The sequence below is a fragment of the Ursus maritimus genome, unplaced genomic scaffold (assembly GCF_017311325.1).
Source record: "Ursus maritimus isolate PB19 unplaced genomic scaffold, ASM1731132v1 scaffold_22, whole genome shotgun sequence".
Lineage (NCBI taxonomy): Eukaryota > Metazoa > Chordata > Mammalia > Carnivora > Ursidae > Ursus > Ursus maritimus.
The window spans coordinates 32,054,654-32,074,141 of NW_024424675.1; the positions used below are offsets into that span (position 1 = coordinate 32,054,654).

The following is a 19,488-nucleotide window of genomic DNA, read 5'->3' on the forward strand; positions in this document are numbered from 1 at the left end:
GGTGACTTCTCTCCTCGAGTTATTACCCCTTTCTTTTTATTGAACTGTAAATTATGAAGATTATGTTACCTGCCAAAAAGTTTAGGGAACAGGGGGAGATCCCCTGCCACTATCCCACCACGCAGACTCAAGAACAGTGTTGATTCGGATACTTTCCTTTCTGAAGATTCAGTGCCACAAACTGTTTTACCCCACCCGGGTCCCCCAGAAACCCCTTACCTGTCTCGTCTTTTCTTTTTTCATGGTGTATAATATGCATGTTCATTACGTTTATTGTTTATGTCCCATCGCCACCGCTTAAATATCGGCTTCACAAGGGTGGGGGTCGATCCGAGCACCTCGAACTGCTCTGCCTCTGGTTTGGGCATTCCCCACCCACCTGGCAAACTTCAACACACATGTCCTTTAAGTTTCTCCTCCAGTGCCACCTGCTTGGCGAGGCCTTTGCTACTGTCCCCTCCGCTGCTGTCATTGCCCCTCCAACACCTGGAACACCTCAGGCCATATCCAGGACCTTGGACTTTGTCTCAAGGGCAGTGGGAGCATTTTTAGAAGAATCTTGGTGACTGTCTTATGGGGAAACATTGGCTGGGGGGCAAGAGTGGATGCAGGAGGACAGATGGAAGTGATGACTATGGTTTAGGAGGGAATCCATGATGGCTTGCTGCACTGTCCAACATGATAGCCACTAGCCACGTGCCCCTATTTCAATTTAATATCACACCAAATCAAATCAAACTCAATTCCTCAGTCACACTAGCCATATTTCCAGCACTCTAGAGCCACTGGGCTGTGCAGATAAAGAACATTCCCACCATTGAAGAAAGACCCAGCCTGTTGGCTATGGGCCAAAGTAGAACCCCTGGGTCCAAAGGAGTGAGCATTTTTATGACTCTTGATTCAGGTCGTCATGCCATTTTCCAGAAGGGTCATCCATGTTTCCTGGCAGCACAAGAAAGTACCCATTTTGTCACACCCTCCTGACGCAGCTTATTGTTTCTGGAAGAACCTTCAATAGTGTAAGTGCCTCTTGTCAAATCTGCCTTCACTTAGGGTCTAACATGTGGACCATGAGGTCTTTGTGATCAGGGAATTATATGTATATTAATGCAGATTTCAATAAAAAGAGTTATGTTTGCCATTGTGGTACAGTCTGATGCTGTTTAAATGCCTTTGGTAATATCTTCAATCAGATGGCAAATAGAAAACAGGAAAGTTAGTAATAAAAAATGAATTAGGACGATTAGCAAAAGGTGAACCGCTTCCCTCCTCAGGCAACAGGGAGCGTTGACCGAGCTTTGCAGGGTGCTCCTGTCCAAACACTCGTCTGGATTATCGCAGCCTCCAGGGCTGGCCCTGGGGTCCGTTCAGCACATAGGACTTGGTTATTGCCTTTAGTTTTGCAAAGGTCATGGACAGCCCCTTAGAGGAACTCTGAGGGGCTTGCACCAGGATGAGGGGCTCATACCCTTGGGTGGCTGGAGTGGGGCCTCTGAAGAGGGGTTTCTGACTCAGGGCAAGCCAGCAATTTCTTCTTCTAAGGCAGAGACATCTGCGTCCTTGTTCCCCCTCCCTACATCCCCCAGGGCCCTGGAGAATCCTAACCACCCCTCTTTCTAGCATCTTCTCCAGGGGTGTCCTTGGGGAACCTTTCCTAGCTGTCTGGTGTTGGGGATGGGGTCTCCTCAAGAGGCAAAGGCTTTAATTGACTAATGCAGACATTGGACTAGTTCCAAAGAGAAACAGAATTCTGGTGACCGAGTAAGGTGTGTGGGGTTGGAGCTCAAGCCAGAAGGACATGGGACTTGCCCTCACCAGACCACGGGCCACGGTCGTGACACACTGGTGGTCAGAGTGCTTATGTCCACACTAGGTGGCTCACCTCTGCAGTCAATAATCAGGGTTGGATAACGCCCACATTAGCTGTATGATTGCTGCAACAGATGGGCACATTTTGTTACTTCCATGTTTGCTGGATGGTCCCCACAGTTGGCCGGTGGCTACTGACCTTAAGCCAGAGCTTTTCAAACTTTAACGTGCATGCAAATCACACAGGGCCTTGTTAAAATGCAGATTCTGATTCAGGAGACCTGGAGTGGGGCCAGAGAGTTTGCAGGTCTAACAAGGTCAGGGTGATGCTGAGCTGCTGGTCAGTGGACCACAGTTTGAGAACCAAGGCCTTTGTGTCAGGCTGAGCTCCCTAGAAGCAGAGCCTGAGACAAGGGTGCTCGTGAAAGAGTGCTCGCCCGAGAAGGGGCGCGGGGGCCCCAGGACAGGGCTGGGGGAGGAAGTGAGCAAGGAGGTGGTCTCAGCTGGAGACCGGCTTCTGCCCGATCCTGTGGGGAGTCCTGGAGCAAGAGTGATACCCCAGCGCTGGTCCCATCTTGAGACCGGGGCTGGGGGTGGCCTTTTGCATACCCTTGTCAGTCGGTCACAGGCCATGGGCTTCCTCAGGGAGCATTGGGAGAGAGGTGTCATGCTTCCTGTGCTTTTCTCCTGTTATGCAAGGGCACCTCTGCAGAGGAAGGAGCATTAGCACTCACAGCCTCTGGGGGATGGATCTGGGTAGGACCCCGTCAGCCTCCATACACTGTATCCTTGTCTGAGAATAGTCTTGAGAATGTGGAAGGGGAGGCAGGATGGTTGACTCGTTTGAACTCTGCTGTGTGACCTTGGGTAAGCCACTTCTGCTCTCTGGGCACTGTTTGTGCTGCAGCCTCCCACGGTTTTGGTCGTGATTGGTCCTTTGTCCTTGTCCTAGGTTGTGATGGAGCCTGCAGGTAGGGATGGGTGGATAGGTGGGGGTCTGCATAGGTAAGACAACTCTTACTTCAGAGCCCAAGGAGGGGAAGGAGAGAGGGAGCAGAGAAAAGAGGAGGGTGAAAGGGAGGAGGGAGAAAGGGAGGGAGGAAGAGAGAGAGGGAGAGAGAAAGGGAGAGGAAGGGAGAGAGACAGAGGAGGGAAGGGGGGAGGAGGGGAGGGAGAGAGAGAATCCCTGAGACCTGCAGTGTTCAGGGAGTGCTACCTGGCAAAGGGAGGCATTTAGTCAGGACCTCTAAGAAGGGTAGGTTGGGGACGTATAGGAGAGGGGAGAACAGAAGAGCCATTAATTTCGCATCTATCATGGGATAGGTGTTTTGCTTATATTATTTATTTATTCTTCACAACCACACTTGGAGTAGAAGCTGATCCTGCTCTGCAGGTAAACTGAGGCACTGGAAGTCAGGTGACTGGGCCATGGGCACACTGGGGCTGGAACCCAAACCTGTTTGCAAGGACCCCCATTCTTGACCTCTATGACCTCATCCAGCAGGGAGGAGCTGTGGCTAAGGACAAGGGGACGGGAGGCTTGGGGAACCGGGGCACAGCTGTCTGGATGGGTACAGGCTAGTGTGGAAGAGGAGACAAAGCCTGCGGCTTGGGCAGGGCACTGAGTGCCAGGCCCTGGAGTTTGGGTCCACTAGTGAGGCGCCCCAGAGGGCTTGGGGGCAGGTGTGATGTGTGCAAGGGGAGTAATCCAGTGTTGCACCCCTCTGCTCTGGGGCCCTTCCTGCCCCCACGCTGGGCTCTCTTCCCCACATGTCTGTCTTTCCTGATTCAGCTTCTTCACTGTGCGTGTGTGTGTGTGTGTGTGTGTGTGCACGCACGCTGGATTGGGTGGCTGGAGTCTATCCTGGACCATTTCTGTAGACCACTTTCTTGACATTTGGGGTCCTTGGGGCAGAGGGGCTTCTACTTTTGCTGTAGGTGCTTTGTGGAACAGAGGCGCTGGAATCACACTGCTGTCCAGCAATCTCAGTGTAGGTAAGAGCTAGCTACCTTGCTGCCTTCTTCCTTCCTGCATGCAGGGGCCTTGGAGGTGAAGGGAGGAAGGACCACAGACAGTTATCCCAGATGAAGGTAGATGGGGGCTTGGGTGTGTCAAGACTTTGAGGCCGAGGATTCAGATCTGAATCATTTTCAGCCTTCCTCACTCTCTTATCCATGGTCTGAGTTTTCTCCCCCAGGCAAAGCTGGCAACATCCAGCTCTTTCTCATTCTTCAAGTAAACCTCTCTCTCTCTCTCTCTCTCTCTCGCTCTCAGGATGTTATGTAAGCTACAGTCACAACTTGGCACCTGGCACAAGATGTTGATATCGAACATGGAAAGCGTTACTGCCAAGTGGGGGTGGCAGGGCTAAGATGGTAACGTGAGAGGGACCTGCTGGGTAAGGGTTGCAATGGAGGAAGAGCTACTATTGATTGAATACCTACTATGTGCCAGGTGTCTTGTGTATACTGTTTTCTTTAACCCTCACAATAGACCTGCAAGTTACATATTCTTATTACTATGTCACAGACATCTGGTACCTTGTCAGGTGACACCAGAAGCTCAGAGAGGTTGAGAAACTTATCTAAGGTCACACAGCCTGCAGGTAGCAGAGTGGTTCCGGAACCAGAATCTGTCCAGCTCCAAAGTCATGACTTTTATTCTGCAACACTTGTCCTCCCACGTGCAGAGGTCTTTGGCTTTCTTTGGGGGGGGGGTCTTTCACACGTGTTCCCTGTTTAGACTCAAATCATCCCAACCTAGAAGACTTGGCATAGCATGTGTTATTCCTACTGCAGACAGAGTTGAGTGCCCGCCTTGTCCAGGCTGAAGCCAAAGTCATAGGCCAGTAGGGTTCAAACCCAGGGGCCTGAGCCTCACCTTCTAGATGCTTTCCACCTCCCAAGAGGCTTGTTTTGTTCTCAACTTGAGGTCGTATAGACCAGACACTCGTTCTTCGGCTGGGAGCATATTGTGGTCAGTGCTCTTCTGTTAGCTCCTGTTAGTTGCTGCATTAACAAGCCACCTGAAATTAGTTGTTTAAACCATCCACGGTTTTATTTAGCTCAAATCTGTGGGTTGGCTGGAGGACTGTCTGGGCTGGGCCGGCTGGTCTCTGCATGGCCCTCTCCTACCTCTGTGATCACTTGGCTGGTTACCTGACAGCTGGGTGATGCAGGATGGCCTTGCTCACCTGTGTGGCACTTGGCAGGCTGCTGGCTGGGAGTTGGCTGGCTGTTGGCTCGGCTTTCCCCCAAACCTCTTCTCCCAACAGCTAGAAGGCTCCTCCACTTAGTGTTCTGGGGCTCCTGGTGCAGCACGAGCGAGACGCTCTAGTGCACACATGCTTTTCAAGCTTTTCCTCCTGGCACATTTGTTGCTGTCTCAGTGGCCAAATAAAGTCACATGGCTAAGCCTGGCTTCAAGGTGGAAAGACAGACTCCATCTCTTGGTAAGAGGAGCAGTGAAATCACGGTGCAGAGGGCATGCGTGTAGAAACGGGAGGACCTGTGGTCATCTTTGTAATCTGCCATGGCTGACCACAAACATTTATGGAGCCCCTGCTGTGTGCTAGGCACTGCGGGGGGAACTCCAGGGTGAACAAGAGACATATAATGACATAATGAAACACAAAATGTGAGCATAACAGGGCTGGTTAGGAGGGCTGCACAGGTACTATGAAGCCAGGTAACGGAGGGTCAGGGGAGCCTCAGGAGTCGTAGGAAGACAGGTTGCTACATGGGGCAAGGGAGACATTCTAGATAGAACAGCATATGCGAAGGCCCTGTGAAAGGAGAGACTTGGCACATTTGAGCAGCCATTGAAGTGCCAGTCCTCTTTAAGTGTCAGCACAGTTGGTCTGAGAAAAGAACTTTTGGTTCCTAGATGTCCCCTGGGAAGCCCCTATGTGACCCAGTCTTGGGAGGGAGGTGGGGAGAGACTTGCATGGGCAGCCTATACACAGGGTGGCTAGGTTTGGTGGGCTTTGGGATGAGGGAGAGATCGATGCTCATGGGGCACCCAGGAAATTCTTGTGGAAGAGGAGGGATTTGAGCATTGGAAAGACGAGGAGACAGAGAGGGAGAGGTCATGTGTGTAGGATTGAGGGGTGGGTCTGGGGTGCTAGGTTAAGTGAGGTGTTTGGATGTAGTTCTGTTGGCCAGTGATCCTTGAATCATGAACTGAGAATGTTGTCGGATCTAGTGTGGGGACCTGAGTGTCCAGCCCCCTGGAACTGGAATGCCCATGAACTGCCTCTGATGTCCCCGAGCCTTCAACAGGTTCCCTCAAGGCATCTCAGGGGGTGCCATTTTAGAAAAGGCCTGAAGTCTCTGGGAGCCAGAATAATGATCATAAATGAGCCAGCACAGAATTGGAAAAATAGGACAAGTCAGGCAAATTTGAGTTTGAATCCCTGCTCCTGGTGGCGTCGCTATGAAACTCCGGGCAGGTACTGCTAGCCTCAGGCCTTGGTTCTCTCATCTGAAAATGGGGCCTGGTCCCATCCACCGTGGGTCCGGTGGGAGGACCCTGTGGGGCCGAGTTAATCTGAGTGCCTCTCTTCTGGGCATGCAGGCTCCTGCCTGTGTGCAGCCCAGGACAGTGTAGGGACCTCGGTGACTGCAAGTCAGAGTACAGCAAACACTCCTCTTTACCAGGCCCCAGAATAAACAGAAACCATGGTAACCGAGATGCATCACGTGGGCTGCAGCCCATCCTGCAGCTGATTGCTGGAAGATGTTGCAGATATCCCACCAGCAGTGGGACAAGCTGTGGGGACTCCCTGAGCCCTCCCTCCCTGCCTGGAGGTAGGACTGAGCAGTTCTAGCAAGATCAGTCCCGACTTTGGGTTTCTATTCAACCTCACATTTCATTATTTAATTTTATTTTTCAGTCTTGTCCCAGAAAGCATGTCCTGGGTGAGATAAGTTGGAGCAAACCTCCCTGCCCTCTCCTTCCCCCTGTCATCTCCCAATTGATGCCCTGGAGGGAGTTGCCAGGATGCTGCTGGAGGCAGGCACTGAAACAGCAACACATCTCCTCTGGGAGGGAGGGCACAGGGCCGGTGGGCTCTGCATGTCCACAGACATCCAGCAAGGTGGTGGCATCTGGCATCAATACCCCAATTTGCAGAGAGGCTCACCTTACCCAGGGTTCACAGCTAGTAAGTGACAGAGCTGAGATTTGAACCTGAGTCTTCATGCTTCAGAATTCATTTCCATTCTGCCTTTGGCTGAACTGGGGGCTCAGACACCAGTATGGCTGGGAGGACTGTGTTTGTCAGCTCGCCGTGTGGGGCTAGCTGGCTTGCGACTCCTGTCCCACCACACAGGGGTCCAGGGTGGTTGTGGTGGAGAGGCAGCGGAGGTGGCCTTGGAGATCCTGAAGGTTTCTAGTCCTTGTGTTTCTGCCCGGCAACCTCCTTGTGTACCTCTGGCTGGAGTGGTCTTGTATCCTTGCTTCTAGAAGCATGGCTTTGCCTTGGCTGGACTTTGAGAGTGGGGCTTCCTGGAGCCCCTGGCTTCTCCATCTACAGCTGTAGCCATCCAGACCTGATAGTCAAAGCCCAGGCTTGGGGGAACACTTTGTCTCTTGGAACCTTGTCTCCTTATCTGTAAAATGAGGGACTCAGTGACTCAGTTGACAGCACCACAGTGAGAGGAAACTTACTTCTAATCCTGCTTGTGACACTTATTAGCTGTGCACATCCAGCAAGTTACTTACCTTCTCTGTGCCTTAGTTTCCTTCTCTGTAAAATGGGGATAATAATTGTATCTACCTAACAGGATTGTCTTGAAAACCAGTATGTGTAAATGCAGGAAACCGTACCGAGGACAGAGTATGTGCTACTCTCAGTGTTACCTCATGTTGGGAAGTGAGTGTGGATGTAGTGGGACCTCTTACCTCTTGTGCTTGGCAAGAAGCAAATGTGCAGAACCTGCTTTTGATTGAGGAGGGGAGAAGATGGGGTTAGATAGGAGTAGGAAGAGCACGCTGGGCTCACTGTGGGACCTTGGGACACCGCCTAACCTCTCAGTCTCACTTTTGGTGGTTGCTTGTTTGTTTTTGGTTATTCGGTGACAAGAACACATACGAAGATATAGGTAATACACTATAAAATTAGAGCCGATGAAAACATAAAATAGAACTAATTCTAGGCGAAAAAATGAAAGCAGATATGTTGGCCCTGGGCTCTACAGTTATTGAAATTGGCCTGCAAAGCTGGCTCTGGGCTTCCTGGCAGATAAGTGAAAAGGGAAATAGGTTTACTCCATGATTTCTTTGATGAGGGGGAAGAGGATTGGCAGCTCCTCACAAGAAAGACAGCCTTAACTGGCATTTGGAACTGAAAGCAGTTCCTCTCACCAGCCTCATGGAAGTTCTCAGACCTCAGTTTCCCCAAATATAAAACAAGGGGACGAGCCCCTGCTCCCTTGCTGCTCTGGCTGCTGGTGGGGATTACATGGGCTCAAAGAACCTGGTGCGCGCCCGGCCAGTAGTGGACGCTGGGAGGGCACAGTGCTCACCCCTCTGCTCCTGTGGATTTCTGGACAACAGCTGTGGCCGCACAAAGTCAGGCCAAACAAGCCTGGCAGCGCCCGGGAGTAAAATTGTGCTGTTGGAACCCAGTGGGGGGAATTCCGTCTGTGGGAGGTGGTGGCTGCTCCATCACAGGACAGATGCCAAGGCCAGCGGGGCACTGAGACACAATGAGGCTGGAACGTGGTGTTGTGGGCGTGGTGACAAAAACGCACACGCTGTGCAGTGGGAGGCTGTGTGAGGACCATTTGGTGCGACTCTGTGCAGCCAGACATGAGTTCGAATTTTGACAGGGCTGTGGGGGGGGGAGTGGGAGGCTCTGACAGAGGAGGAGGGGAGGCAGGGCCCCGTGCACCCTTGGGTGCGCAGGGCGGCCCCACGGTGGCCGGCGTTTTGGGCGAGGAGGCACGTGGGATTGAGCAACCACAACGTCCGAGTGGGTGCGAGGATCCAGACGGGCACCAGAGAGGCGCGAAACGGCTTTAATCACTCCCCTTGGGCGAGATGTATTTAACAGCAGCTCAGAGCTTCTCAGCACTTACAGGTGCTGACGGGGGCATCACAATATTGTGAAATTAAGCAGGGAGCCGACTTCATTACAGCTTACCTGGCAAGGAAGCAGCCGCCTTAGTTCGCAGCGATGGTTGGATGTGACAGAGCTAAAATTGAACTTGGCAATTACGCCCCAGAGAGGTTCTCGACGCCGTAAAAGGAAGTTCCATGGAAATCAACCCTGGTAATCACAGGGTTTACAATTAGTCAGTTACTATTAAGGTTGCCCTGTCAGCATGTCCTTCAGGGCGATGCAGGGGAAGGGATGGAAAGGGTTTTTGACTGTCTCGAGTTACCATGTGTTCGCCTGCATCGGCTTTTTTTTTTTTTTTTTTTTTTTTTTTTTTTTTTCATTTGTTGCAAGGACAAAAGTTTTAGAGACCCTGTGTTCATGTCATGGTGCAGGGTGGCCATTTGATGACGGGTCATTGTAAAGTCCTTTTTTTTTTTTTTTTTAATTTTTTTATTTTCATGAGCTCACACCTCTTTTCCATGTTCAGGATTTCTCCCTACTTGTGAAGGTGTTTTCCCAAACAGCTTCGTGCCTCTCCTTGGGGTATCGTACATGGAGAGCTCAGCTTTTTGTTGACTCCTTGTCCCAGAGGAAGGAGTGATGTGATAACATTGAAGGTTTCTAAGCACCTTCATGGCAGTATTTCATTAAGCTGTGACTAGACTCTTTCAACAACCTCAGAATATTGTTCCCATTTTGCAGATCAAGGCTGTGAGGACCTGGTGTGCATTGGACTGCTGGTGAGAGAGAGTCAGATGGACAGAAAGAGCTTATAGAGATTCACTTCTAAGTCAGCCTGGGGTGTGTACACTGACCCTCTTGAATGGGGAGAAGGACACTCAAGTCAGCTCATGGCTTTGAGCCCCAGTCCATTCAGCCGTAAACTGGGACCTTGTGTTCAGCAGTGTATAAGGATTAAGTGAGTTAATCCAGGCACAGCAGAAGCTTGGCACAGGTCGCTGTAGTTACTAATAGCCATATTTATTGTACACTCTCTTTGTGCCAGGCATGGGACCAGACCCTTTCCATGAGTGACAGCAGCTTTACACAAAGACCCCGCAAGGCGGTCTTAAGTAAACACGGGCTCAGACAGGGTATAACTTTGTCCAGATCTTCTGAGTGAGTGAGGGGTAGTGCCAGGATTCAGACTCAGGCTGTCTGGCCCCCAGAGCCTGGCCCTCATCCCTGCCCCCACTCTGGGAACAGCTGAATGTCAAGAAAACAAGGCAGCCTGGATGAGCTGCCTCTGTGGCCGAGAGAGAGAAGCATTCAAACAGAAATATCTTTTCCAAAAGGCTTCGGCTCTTCACATGAAGCTGAGTCATCTCTCTTTGTTTTGAACCATCACCATCAAGCTGCCTCAAATTCCACCCCCCCCCAAGAAAACCTAAAAAATGCTGAGTTCCGTCAAGGTGCGGTGGTCTCTCCCCAGCTCCACCCCAGAAGAAATTGACTGAGCAGAGGGTCTGTGGAGCTGGGACCCCCTCCACCCTGCACTGGGTCCGTTGGCCCAAATGTTTAATGGGACAGGCACTCTCAGGGTGAGTGAGTCTAGGTCAGGAAGCTGTTCTCTGACCACACACCGGGGGACAGCATCGTCACAACCCCAGAATTCTCTGTCTAGCTCATGAGTGGCAGAATCAAATCCAGAGTCTTCTGGACCCAGGCTCAGCTCTCAGATCCCTTTTCCCACCCGTAGTGGAGTTCAGTGTTTGATGGATAATGCAGGGACTTTCTGCACGGGCCCCCTGTCGCCCCACCTCTGCTTCTCAACATGCTTCCTCCCTTTTGTATACCTAACACTGCCCCTCCTTCCATCCCCGCTTGGATTACACCTTTTCTGGGAAGCTCCCCCCTCAGCCAATGACCCTGAGGTCCTTAGCCAGGAGCACTGTCTCCCTTATGTACTAACTTCTCACCATGTATTTGAGCTGAGCTGTCTTCGAGGGCAAGGACAGTGTCCTGATCACACATGACCCTCCTGTCTGGAACCTTGCCCTGCACAGAGTAAGGACTAGGCGCAGGGAACAGACAATGCTTTTGAGTGAATGAATTAATAAATGATAATTGAGGGCTTTTAGCTTCACACTTTCTCTGTAATAATCAGTTACATCTTTTGCTTATTGGAGTCTCTGGTTTCCAATTAGAAAGTTCAACATCCAACAAGCAATATGGACCTCTTTCCGTATCAGAGAATACAGATCATCTGTCATGGCTTCAGAGTATTCCATCATATAGAGAGTTGTGATTTATTTAACCAATACCCTATCAAGGGATTTTATTCTTTCTTTTAAACAGCAACGGTGTGACATTTAAAGATTTTTATTTGAGAGAGAGTAAGAGAAAGAAATTGAGGAGAGGGGCAGAGGGGGAGGGAGAGGGAGAAGCAGACTCCATGCCGAGCATGGAGCCCAACTGGGGCTTGATTGCACGACCCTAAGATCATGACCTGAGCTGAAACCAAGAGTCAGATGCTCAACTGACTGAACAACCTAGGCACTCCTTAATGGATTTTATTCTTGTTTCCATTTTCTTATAAATAATGTTGCAATGAAGAAATAGATGTCCATGTGAAAATGAACTTCGGCCTAGAAAGTCCTTTCCCATCTTAAGCCTATAGAAGCATTCGTGGCTGGGCTTTTCTAGCACCCTCCCAGCTTTGCGTGTGTGTGTTTTCAGATCTTCGATATGTTTGAAATTTCCATCTTTCTATCACAGTACAGAATCTATATTTCCCTTTCCTTCACACAAGCTGCATGTGCTGGGATCTGGGCCTTGGATCTATAGATTGTGTGTCCTTTCTATTTTTTGAGCATCTGCTGTGTGTCAGGCCCTCTGCTAGGAACCAAGACCCAGACCTGTGCAAGGCTCTAGAAGGTCCTGGTCATCCCGGAGCTCACAGCCTAGTGAGGAAGATGAACAATAAACAGAAATGAAAGCCATCAAAACAAATAAGCAGAAACCATTGGCTGGAGGGGTGTGCTGTGAAAAGAGTAATTCCGTGTGGGTGAGTCAGAGGAGCCCTCTCAGGGGAGGAAGGAGATCTCCAAGCAGGATGTGAAGGATGAGACACCAGTTGTTTGAGGGTCTGGCAAGTGTGATCCAGGCAGAAGGAACAGCATGGGAAAGGTGCAGAGGCACAGACACAAGACTCTTCCTCTCTGGAGCCCTTTCTGATCCTCCACCCCGAGCCCCCTCCTCACACAGAGATCTGGGCATCGGTCCCCTTTGTCACCATTTGTTACCCAGGTCCTTCTCCTTGTCACTTAGTTTATTATTGGTATAAGTGTTCAATAATGGGATTATTCCCAGAACACCTCTCACTGAGTCCTGGATGTCCTCAGCTCTCTGAGGCTTCCTCAGCAGCCTCTGGTGTTTCTGAAATGTCCAAAAATTAAAATTGGTTTAACAGTGCCTGGCATGGTACATGGCACTTAATAGGTACTGTCATCCCCATTTTACAGATGAAGAAACTAAGGCTTAGGGAAGCTAACTGTTCCAGCAGGCACAGCTAGGATTTGAACCCAGTTCTGTCTTATTCCAGAGTCCACATTCTTCATGGAGCCCTACGTTAACTGCACTTGTGTGAAAGCTAACAAGGCTGCCCCTAGGGGGATCCATAGTGCCTCAGGCCAGCCCTGTCCCAACCTGATCCAGCCTTGGGGTGGGTGACCTCGGTCCGTGGTCTGCTGGTGTCAGAGGAGCGGGAAGGAACCAGGAAGGCTCTTATGTTCTTGTTTTAAATTACAAATGTCATACGTGCTTGTGGAAGAGAAAAAAAGAAGAAAATAAGACAAAAAAGAGAAAAGTAGCAAATGAAAATACCCTCTCCTCCTACTCCGCAGGGTGACCACTGTTCACAGTTTGGCATCTTTGACAGTGCATATCCACACACACACACACACACACAGAGTTATTGTTTTTTATAAAAATGGAATCATGTCCTTGACTTTCTCTCCCAACCAGTCTCAAGTCAGCACCTGCAGACCTTCCTCATTCCATCGTATCGCACAGAATATATTTTAATCTGTTCACCCGGATCCTGGTTTTAGACACTGAGCGCGCCCCTCATTCTTGTCTGTAACGAGCAACATCTGTGGGCATGCACTGTGCACACCAGCACAGGGATGTCTGCAGGACGGATGCTCAGAAGTCTGATTGCCAAATGAAATGGCATGCAACTTCCACATGTTGACAGTTGCTGCCAGGCTGCCTTCCAGAAGCCTTTTCAGCTCAATACCGGCTCCCGAAGCAGTGTGCGTGAGTGGGGAAGGCTGCCTCCCCTTCTGCTCCCCGAGACCTGGTGTGGAGACCGCTGCCAGGAGCTCCAAACACTCAGGCCCAGATTGGGATAGGAGATGGATTTTGATAAAAGAGGTTAAATAACAGGTTTTTCCATTTCACCTTATAGGAATGGGATGGGGGGCGGGGGTGCTGGGCCTCCAGCCAATAGAGGACCAAGACTTGTCAGGAGGGCTTATAAAGCTTGCTATTTCTGGCATTTTTTCTCTTTCTCTGCTGATTATGCAGCAGAATCGCACAGAGGCTGTCGCGGGCGCGTTCTTTCGCTGCCAGGGCTTCTGTGGAATGAGACTCGGGCTCCTTCTACTTGCAAGACGCTGGTGCATTGCAGGTGTGTTTCAGCAGAAGGTAAGCAGCGGGTGCCATCTCCTCCTGCGGTGGAGGTAGTCAGGCCGTTGCTGCGGGGTGAAGACAGACGGTGCCGGTTGGGGGGGCAGGCTGGGACCTGGACTGGTGCTTGTCACCTTGTGGAGTGAAGATGCTCTGGAGGGTCCAGGAGGCCTGCAGTTGGCAGCTCCTTCTTGAAAAGACGTTCTGAAAGTGGCTGGGATTGGCCCCTAGAGGGGCAGGTCTTGGCACCTTGAGCACCATAGGTGCCCAGCGTGCTTGGAAGTATTTGTTCGTTCGTTCATTCATTCATTCGTCCATTCAGCACCCCCTGCAGTGGGCCTGGCCAGGTGTGGGTGGGGGTTCTGGCCAACTCAAACCAGAAATGGGGATGGGGCCAGTACATGGTATGGTAGGAGCCCAGAAGATACCTAGAGTGAGGAGTGGGAAGGGCTTTTCAAGAGGGAGGGATGAAGAGTAGCCAGGGCTGTCACTAAGGAACAAAGTTTGAGCTGCCTTCTTGCATTGGATTTTGGAGTTTGTGGAATCAATAAAACTTCCTCCCCAAATTTGCCAGTACCACCTTTTCCTTTTGTCCATTAAGAATCTTGAAAAATAACCAGTTGGGATCTCCAGCTGCCATCCTGTTGTAAAAGCAAGGACAGCCAATGATGAAGGAGGACGTTGTCACAGATTTAAGGGCAAACACATACACACAAAATAGGTGACAGAGATTTTGAATGCAGAAACCTAACATTGATGGCATTTTCTAGCTGTCGCTGGGGAGATGGTCTTTGTGGGGAGGGAGTTGGCTGAGTTGGGGGTGGGGCTGCTTGCAGGTGACGGGGCTGCACCCCACTGAGCAGGAGGCCTGACCTCTTCTGGTGCTGTGATTCATCACAGTCATTGTTGAAAAACTGGCTTTGTGCACGTGTGTCCCAGAAACAGAAACCGCCCTCTCATGCCTGCTTTCCCTTGCCTGGAATGTCCCAGGTGAACTGAGAGAGACCAAGAAGCAGGAGCTTCTGTGCCCCCTGTGTGATCTCCACTTTCTGCATGCTGGATCAAAGACAAGAGGCCACAGGCCCTGTCTGCTGAGGAAGGCTTTGGAGCCAGCCAGCCACTGAGGAAATGGCCATGGAGTGCACCCTGTGTACCCGAGTCTGGGTTAGGTACTAGTTTCAGATCTCAGCTCTGCCTCAAATACAATCTGTGACATGGAGCAAGTTTCTTGAGCCTTGCAAGTCTCAGTCTCCTTATCCGTAAAATGGGGACACTGCTATTTCCTTCCCTGTGTTGTGATGATTGTGTGTGCATGCACACACACATTGCCTAACATTTTGCCTTGTATGTGGTAGGCCCTCCGTAAATGTTGAATGAGTGAATGAACAAATGCTCCAAACCCTTAGCTCTGCTTAGGAGAACTTCATGGCTAACACTCTGTGTGTGTGTGTGTGTGTGTGTGCACACAGACGTGCCCATATGGGCACAGGACCTGGGGAGCGCTCCCCCTTGTGCTTATAGCTAGAGACTCCGTGTTCTGGTTCCCTTCTGAGGGAGCTTGGATTCAGGACCGCATTCTGCTACATAGCCCTGTCTGGTACCAATTTCTCTATGTCTCTGGTTACATCCACGGGCTCTTGACTGGGAGAGGAGTTAATTACAGGGACTTACTGGCTGTCTTCAACAGAACCGACTCTTATTTTTAACGCTTCCTGAACAGCTTTCTGAATACTAGCATTGTATTGGTGGGATCTTGGGACAATAGCCAGCCGGTAAGCCAGTGTTCCTGAGAGCCCAAGGTCGGAGAAGACTTTGGAAGGGAGGTGGGAGTGGTCTTAGAAGGGAGGGTGTGGCTGGAGTATCACCATCCCTGAGTCCCCCTGGACCTGGAGAACAGGAGCTGCACCCAGGTCTAAGACTTGACTTTGAGTCCTGGCTCTGCTTTGTGTTTGCTGTGTGGTTTATTGCAGGTCACTTTACCTCTCTGAGCCAGTTTCCTTACCTAGAAAATGGCAGATTATTAGAATTAAATGGGACTAGATATATAAAGCACGTGTTGGTGCTCAGTGAATAAAAAGACTCTCCCCTCTTGGGGAAGGACCCGGGGAGCCTTTGACTGGGGCACAGGCTATCTGCGGGGTCCTAGTCTGACACACAGCAGACACCTACTGAGTATTTATGCAGAGGTGAGGTGCACAGGGAGTGGGAAGCCAGAGTTATCTGTTTGTATCCTTCTGTGTAGTTGCTTTGCGATCGTGGCTAAGTTTCTTTGCCTTCTTTTGGTCTCCGATTCCCTAGGAAAAATAGTTCAGCCTGGTCCTACCAACACCTACTCTTCTATTCCACGTTGGAAATCAGGGCTGTATGTGGAACCTCCAGTGGAGGATAGGTTCATGTTGGAAATTAATTTCCTTTCTGTGATTAGTGGCGCCCGTGAGGACTCTCTCCCTCCTGCTGCCTCCTGCATTCGCAAACCAGTAATTAATGGAATTGGGAGCAGAGGCAGGGACGTGAGGTTTCCTGCGGAGGCAGCTCAGGCGTAGCTGGGGCTCCCCGTGTGGCACCTGCTGTGATTGCCTCAGGGGGCCCGAGGGCTGTCCAGGAGTCACCACCTCTATCCAGCCAGGGGCCGGGCAAGTGTTCCCATGTGTGGACCATAAATGAAGCCCTGAAATATCATAGATGGGAAGTGATTTCTCCAGCTTCTCCCAGACCCTGGGGTGCCATTTCCCAGGGAGGGTGTGGGGGACTTGCTTTTGGGTGTCTGTTGAAATGGGCATTGATACAGGAATCAGGTGGGCCTGGATTTGCAGGCTTCCCTCTCTTGATTTCTGGCTGAGACTTAAGGCCACGTACTCACCTTCTCTGGGTCTTTCTTACTTGCTGTGCGGAGCATTTGAGGCCGTGGGAACAGCAGCCTCTTATAAATGGGGGAATGGTATAGAAAAGCCACTTTGGTTTGCACATCCTTGCCCCAGAGGGTTCATCTGAAGGAGACGGTGACTCTAAATGGTCCTTGTCTTGATTCATCCGCCCCTGCCCCCAGACACACCCTCCCTTGTCTTGCCCATCTTGGTAAACACTGTGACTATCCATTCCTCGGCTTACGTCATCCCCGGCCCTTCTCTCTGCCTCACTCCCTGATGGCTGCACCTGCAGGTACAACCCCCCCTCCCCAATTCACTGTTGCCTGGCTGATTGCCTGGGTGAAGCAGAGCCTCCGCTCAGGCCTCCCTCTCTCCACCTTCCTTGTAGAGGTTGCTCTCCTCACATTGCCAGCAGGATCTCTGTGAACCACTCCCCTGCTGAAAAGCCTTTTGTTGGATGGTTGCTTGTAGCCTGTTGGATCTGTTCTGATACCCTTAATGTGGCCTCTTGGGGGGCTGGGGCACCTGTCTGATCTCATTTTTTTGCAGTCAGCAAGCTAGCTTCTGCCTCCTCCCTCCCAGGTGGAATCATCACTTGCTGTGCAGCTTTCTGAAGCCCCCTCCCCCACTAACCAAGCTGTGGTGCTTCTGGATTTTGTACATGCAGACCTTTTTGTCCAGAATGTTTCCTTTACCCCTTGAACTCCTGCTCATTCTGGCAGACAGAGTTGTGGCATCACTGCTTTCCAGAAGCCTGCTCTGATTGCTCCCTCTTCCCACCCCCAACAGCCTGGGCCAGGGACCCTTCCCTGTATCCACCCCATCGTGATCCTCCCCATCAGGGCTGTGATGCTCTGGGGGGACTGATGCCGGGTATGATGCTCCTTTATCCTCATGCCCTCTGGAAGGACATATAGCACAGAGCAGCTGCCTGGGAAACATTAATTTAGGAGCAAAGGTAAATAACTCTTTGCAAGTTAAGGGCCTTCAGACCTTAGAATCCTCAGCCTGTGGTTTGATTTGGCTGTGTTACCCTGGATAAACCATCTAACCTCTCTGATCTCAGAGGGTCATGAGGACGGACAAGAGGACACGTATAACAGATTTCCTCTTCTTTCCCACCTACTGGACAGTAAATATCCCCAAAGACACTTGGAACATTTAAGTGGCTGAGCAGAGCAAACCCAAAGAGGGGCCAGGCCCAGCGGCCCCCAGTACTGTGCACAGAGGAGCCCTGCACAGAACCTCAAACAGGAGCAAAAATAGCACCCATTGGGGCAACCTGCATTGCAGAAGCCACAGGAAGAAGCCGCAGGCCGAGCGGATGTCAGCTGCTCTGAGGCCCCACTGAGGCTCCTCGGATGTGTTGAGCTGTTGCAGCCCTCACGCCTGCCCTTACTGGCTTCTCTGACCACAGCCATCAGATAAGGCTGCGGAAAAAGTGCTGGCTTCCTCTCTCTGGGGAGGAGTAATCTCAGTGCCATCTGTGGGGTACACTCCATCTCTGTTGCTTCTCTGGCTTCTCTTCCCCCCACCCCCTTGCTTATTCTGCCCACCCTACTGGTCTTCACCGGCACAGCCCCACCTTTGGGACTTTGCATGGGCTGTTTCTCCACCCCTCCCCCGCATACTTGCCTGGCTTAGTCTCTCCCCTCCTTCCAGTTTGCCCAACTGCCTAGCTGCCCTGAGGCCCACCTTAACCACCCTGTTCAAACTCGCATATCCTCCCTCCCATTATTCCTGATTCGTCTCACCTGCTCACCTTTTTCTTCTTTCCATAATTCTTAGAACCTTCTCACACACTGTGTAAGTGACTTATTTACTATGTTGAATGTTTGTTTTTTGTCTTCAATGCAAGAAGCAGGCTCCACGGATCTTTGGTCCTGGAATAGTGCCTGGCCCCCAAGTAGGGAATAAATACTCTTTCAGGAAATGAATGCATGAGTGAGGGGATGAGAACCAGCCCAGCAATCAAAAGAGGGTCAGGCTGGATGTGTTTGGATTCTTGTTTTATGTGCACATTTACTCACATATGTGCTCACACTGATGTCCTTAGCCACTTTTTGAGCCTTTCCTTGTTCAAGACAGAGTTGGCCTGGGGTAGGTGCTCATCAAATGTTCATAGGAAGGAGGGGGGAATGACAGGAGGGCCAGTGTGAAAGAGGCCTCGTGCTTTAGGGAAAGGACCTTGGCGAGTTCCAGGAGTGGCTCAGGTGGCATGAGAGGAGAGGTGCAGTGGGAGATGATGAGGGATGGGGCTGGAGAAAGTGGCAGGAATTAGGTCAAGCAGGACCGCGGAACCCAAGGAAAGAAGTGGGAGCCTTTGAAGGATTTTAATCAGGGCAGTGATTTATGGACGATTGAGGACTGGGTTCTCCTGGTTTGTGATTAGGTGGGAAAATCCAGTCTTTGCTCTGAATCAGCTCTATGCCAGACACCCTTGGCTGTGCTTTTTATGAGGTTTCTCATGAACCCATGATGTAGATGAGAAAATTGAGACTATTGGGAAGGAGCCTCAGAGAGTCCATCCTCCCCCTATGACAGCCTGAGTCATCTTTTAAAATGTAAATCAGAGCATGTTAACTCCTTTGCAAGAACTCCCCAAGGGCTTCCTGTTTGGGATAAAATCCAAATCCCTTCTATGGCCCCAGGATTTCACCTGCTTCCGCCCCTGCTGACCACTCTGATCTCAACCTTGTCCCTCCCCTGTGCTCTAGCCACGTTACTTCTCCCCCGTGTGACCCCAGGGACTTTGCACTGAATCCCTCTGCCCAAGCGCTTTTTTGTGTGACAGGCCCCTTCTCCAGCTGCAGGGCTCCCCCAGTTTAACCCTAGAGAGAGATCTTTTTAAGTCTCTCCTCTCTGTCTTCTATCTCTGTAGTTCCCTTGTTTGCTTCACAGCATTTATCACGATTGTAGCCGTGTTTGTGTGTTTGCGTGTTTGTTTCCTGCCTCCCCCAGTGGGCTCTGAGGTCTGTGGGGGCTGGGACTATGTCTGCGGAGGATGCAGGGAGCTCTGGGCCTGGGTGGCCTGGATGGCTGCAGGCCCCTGGACCTGTGTGAGGAGAGAAGCA

General features: G+C 51.0%; 1 protein-coding gene across 5 annotated transcripts in view; it reads left to right on the plus strand.

Annotated features, from left to right (window-relative positions):
* Positions 1-19,488, plus strand: part of TOX2 (TOX high mobility group box family member 2) — a 128,701-nt gene that overhangs the window by 14,274 nt on the left and 94,939 nt on the right. For 2 of the 5 annotated variants that reach the window (XM_040638335.1, XM_040638336.1), the window contains exon 1: positions 12,956-13,292. The exons of 2 other annotated variants lie outside the window; for them this stretch is intronic. In XM_040638335.1, the coding sequence (XP_040494269.1) occupies positions 13,086-13,292 (207 nt within the window). In that variant the 5' untranslated portion in view covers positions 12,956-13,085. Of the gene's footprint in view, positions 1-12,955; positions 13,293-13,339; positions 13,566-19,488 lie in introns of those variants that run through there. One more of the 5 variants, XM_040638337.1, reaches the window with a different exon arrangement.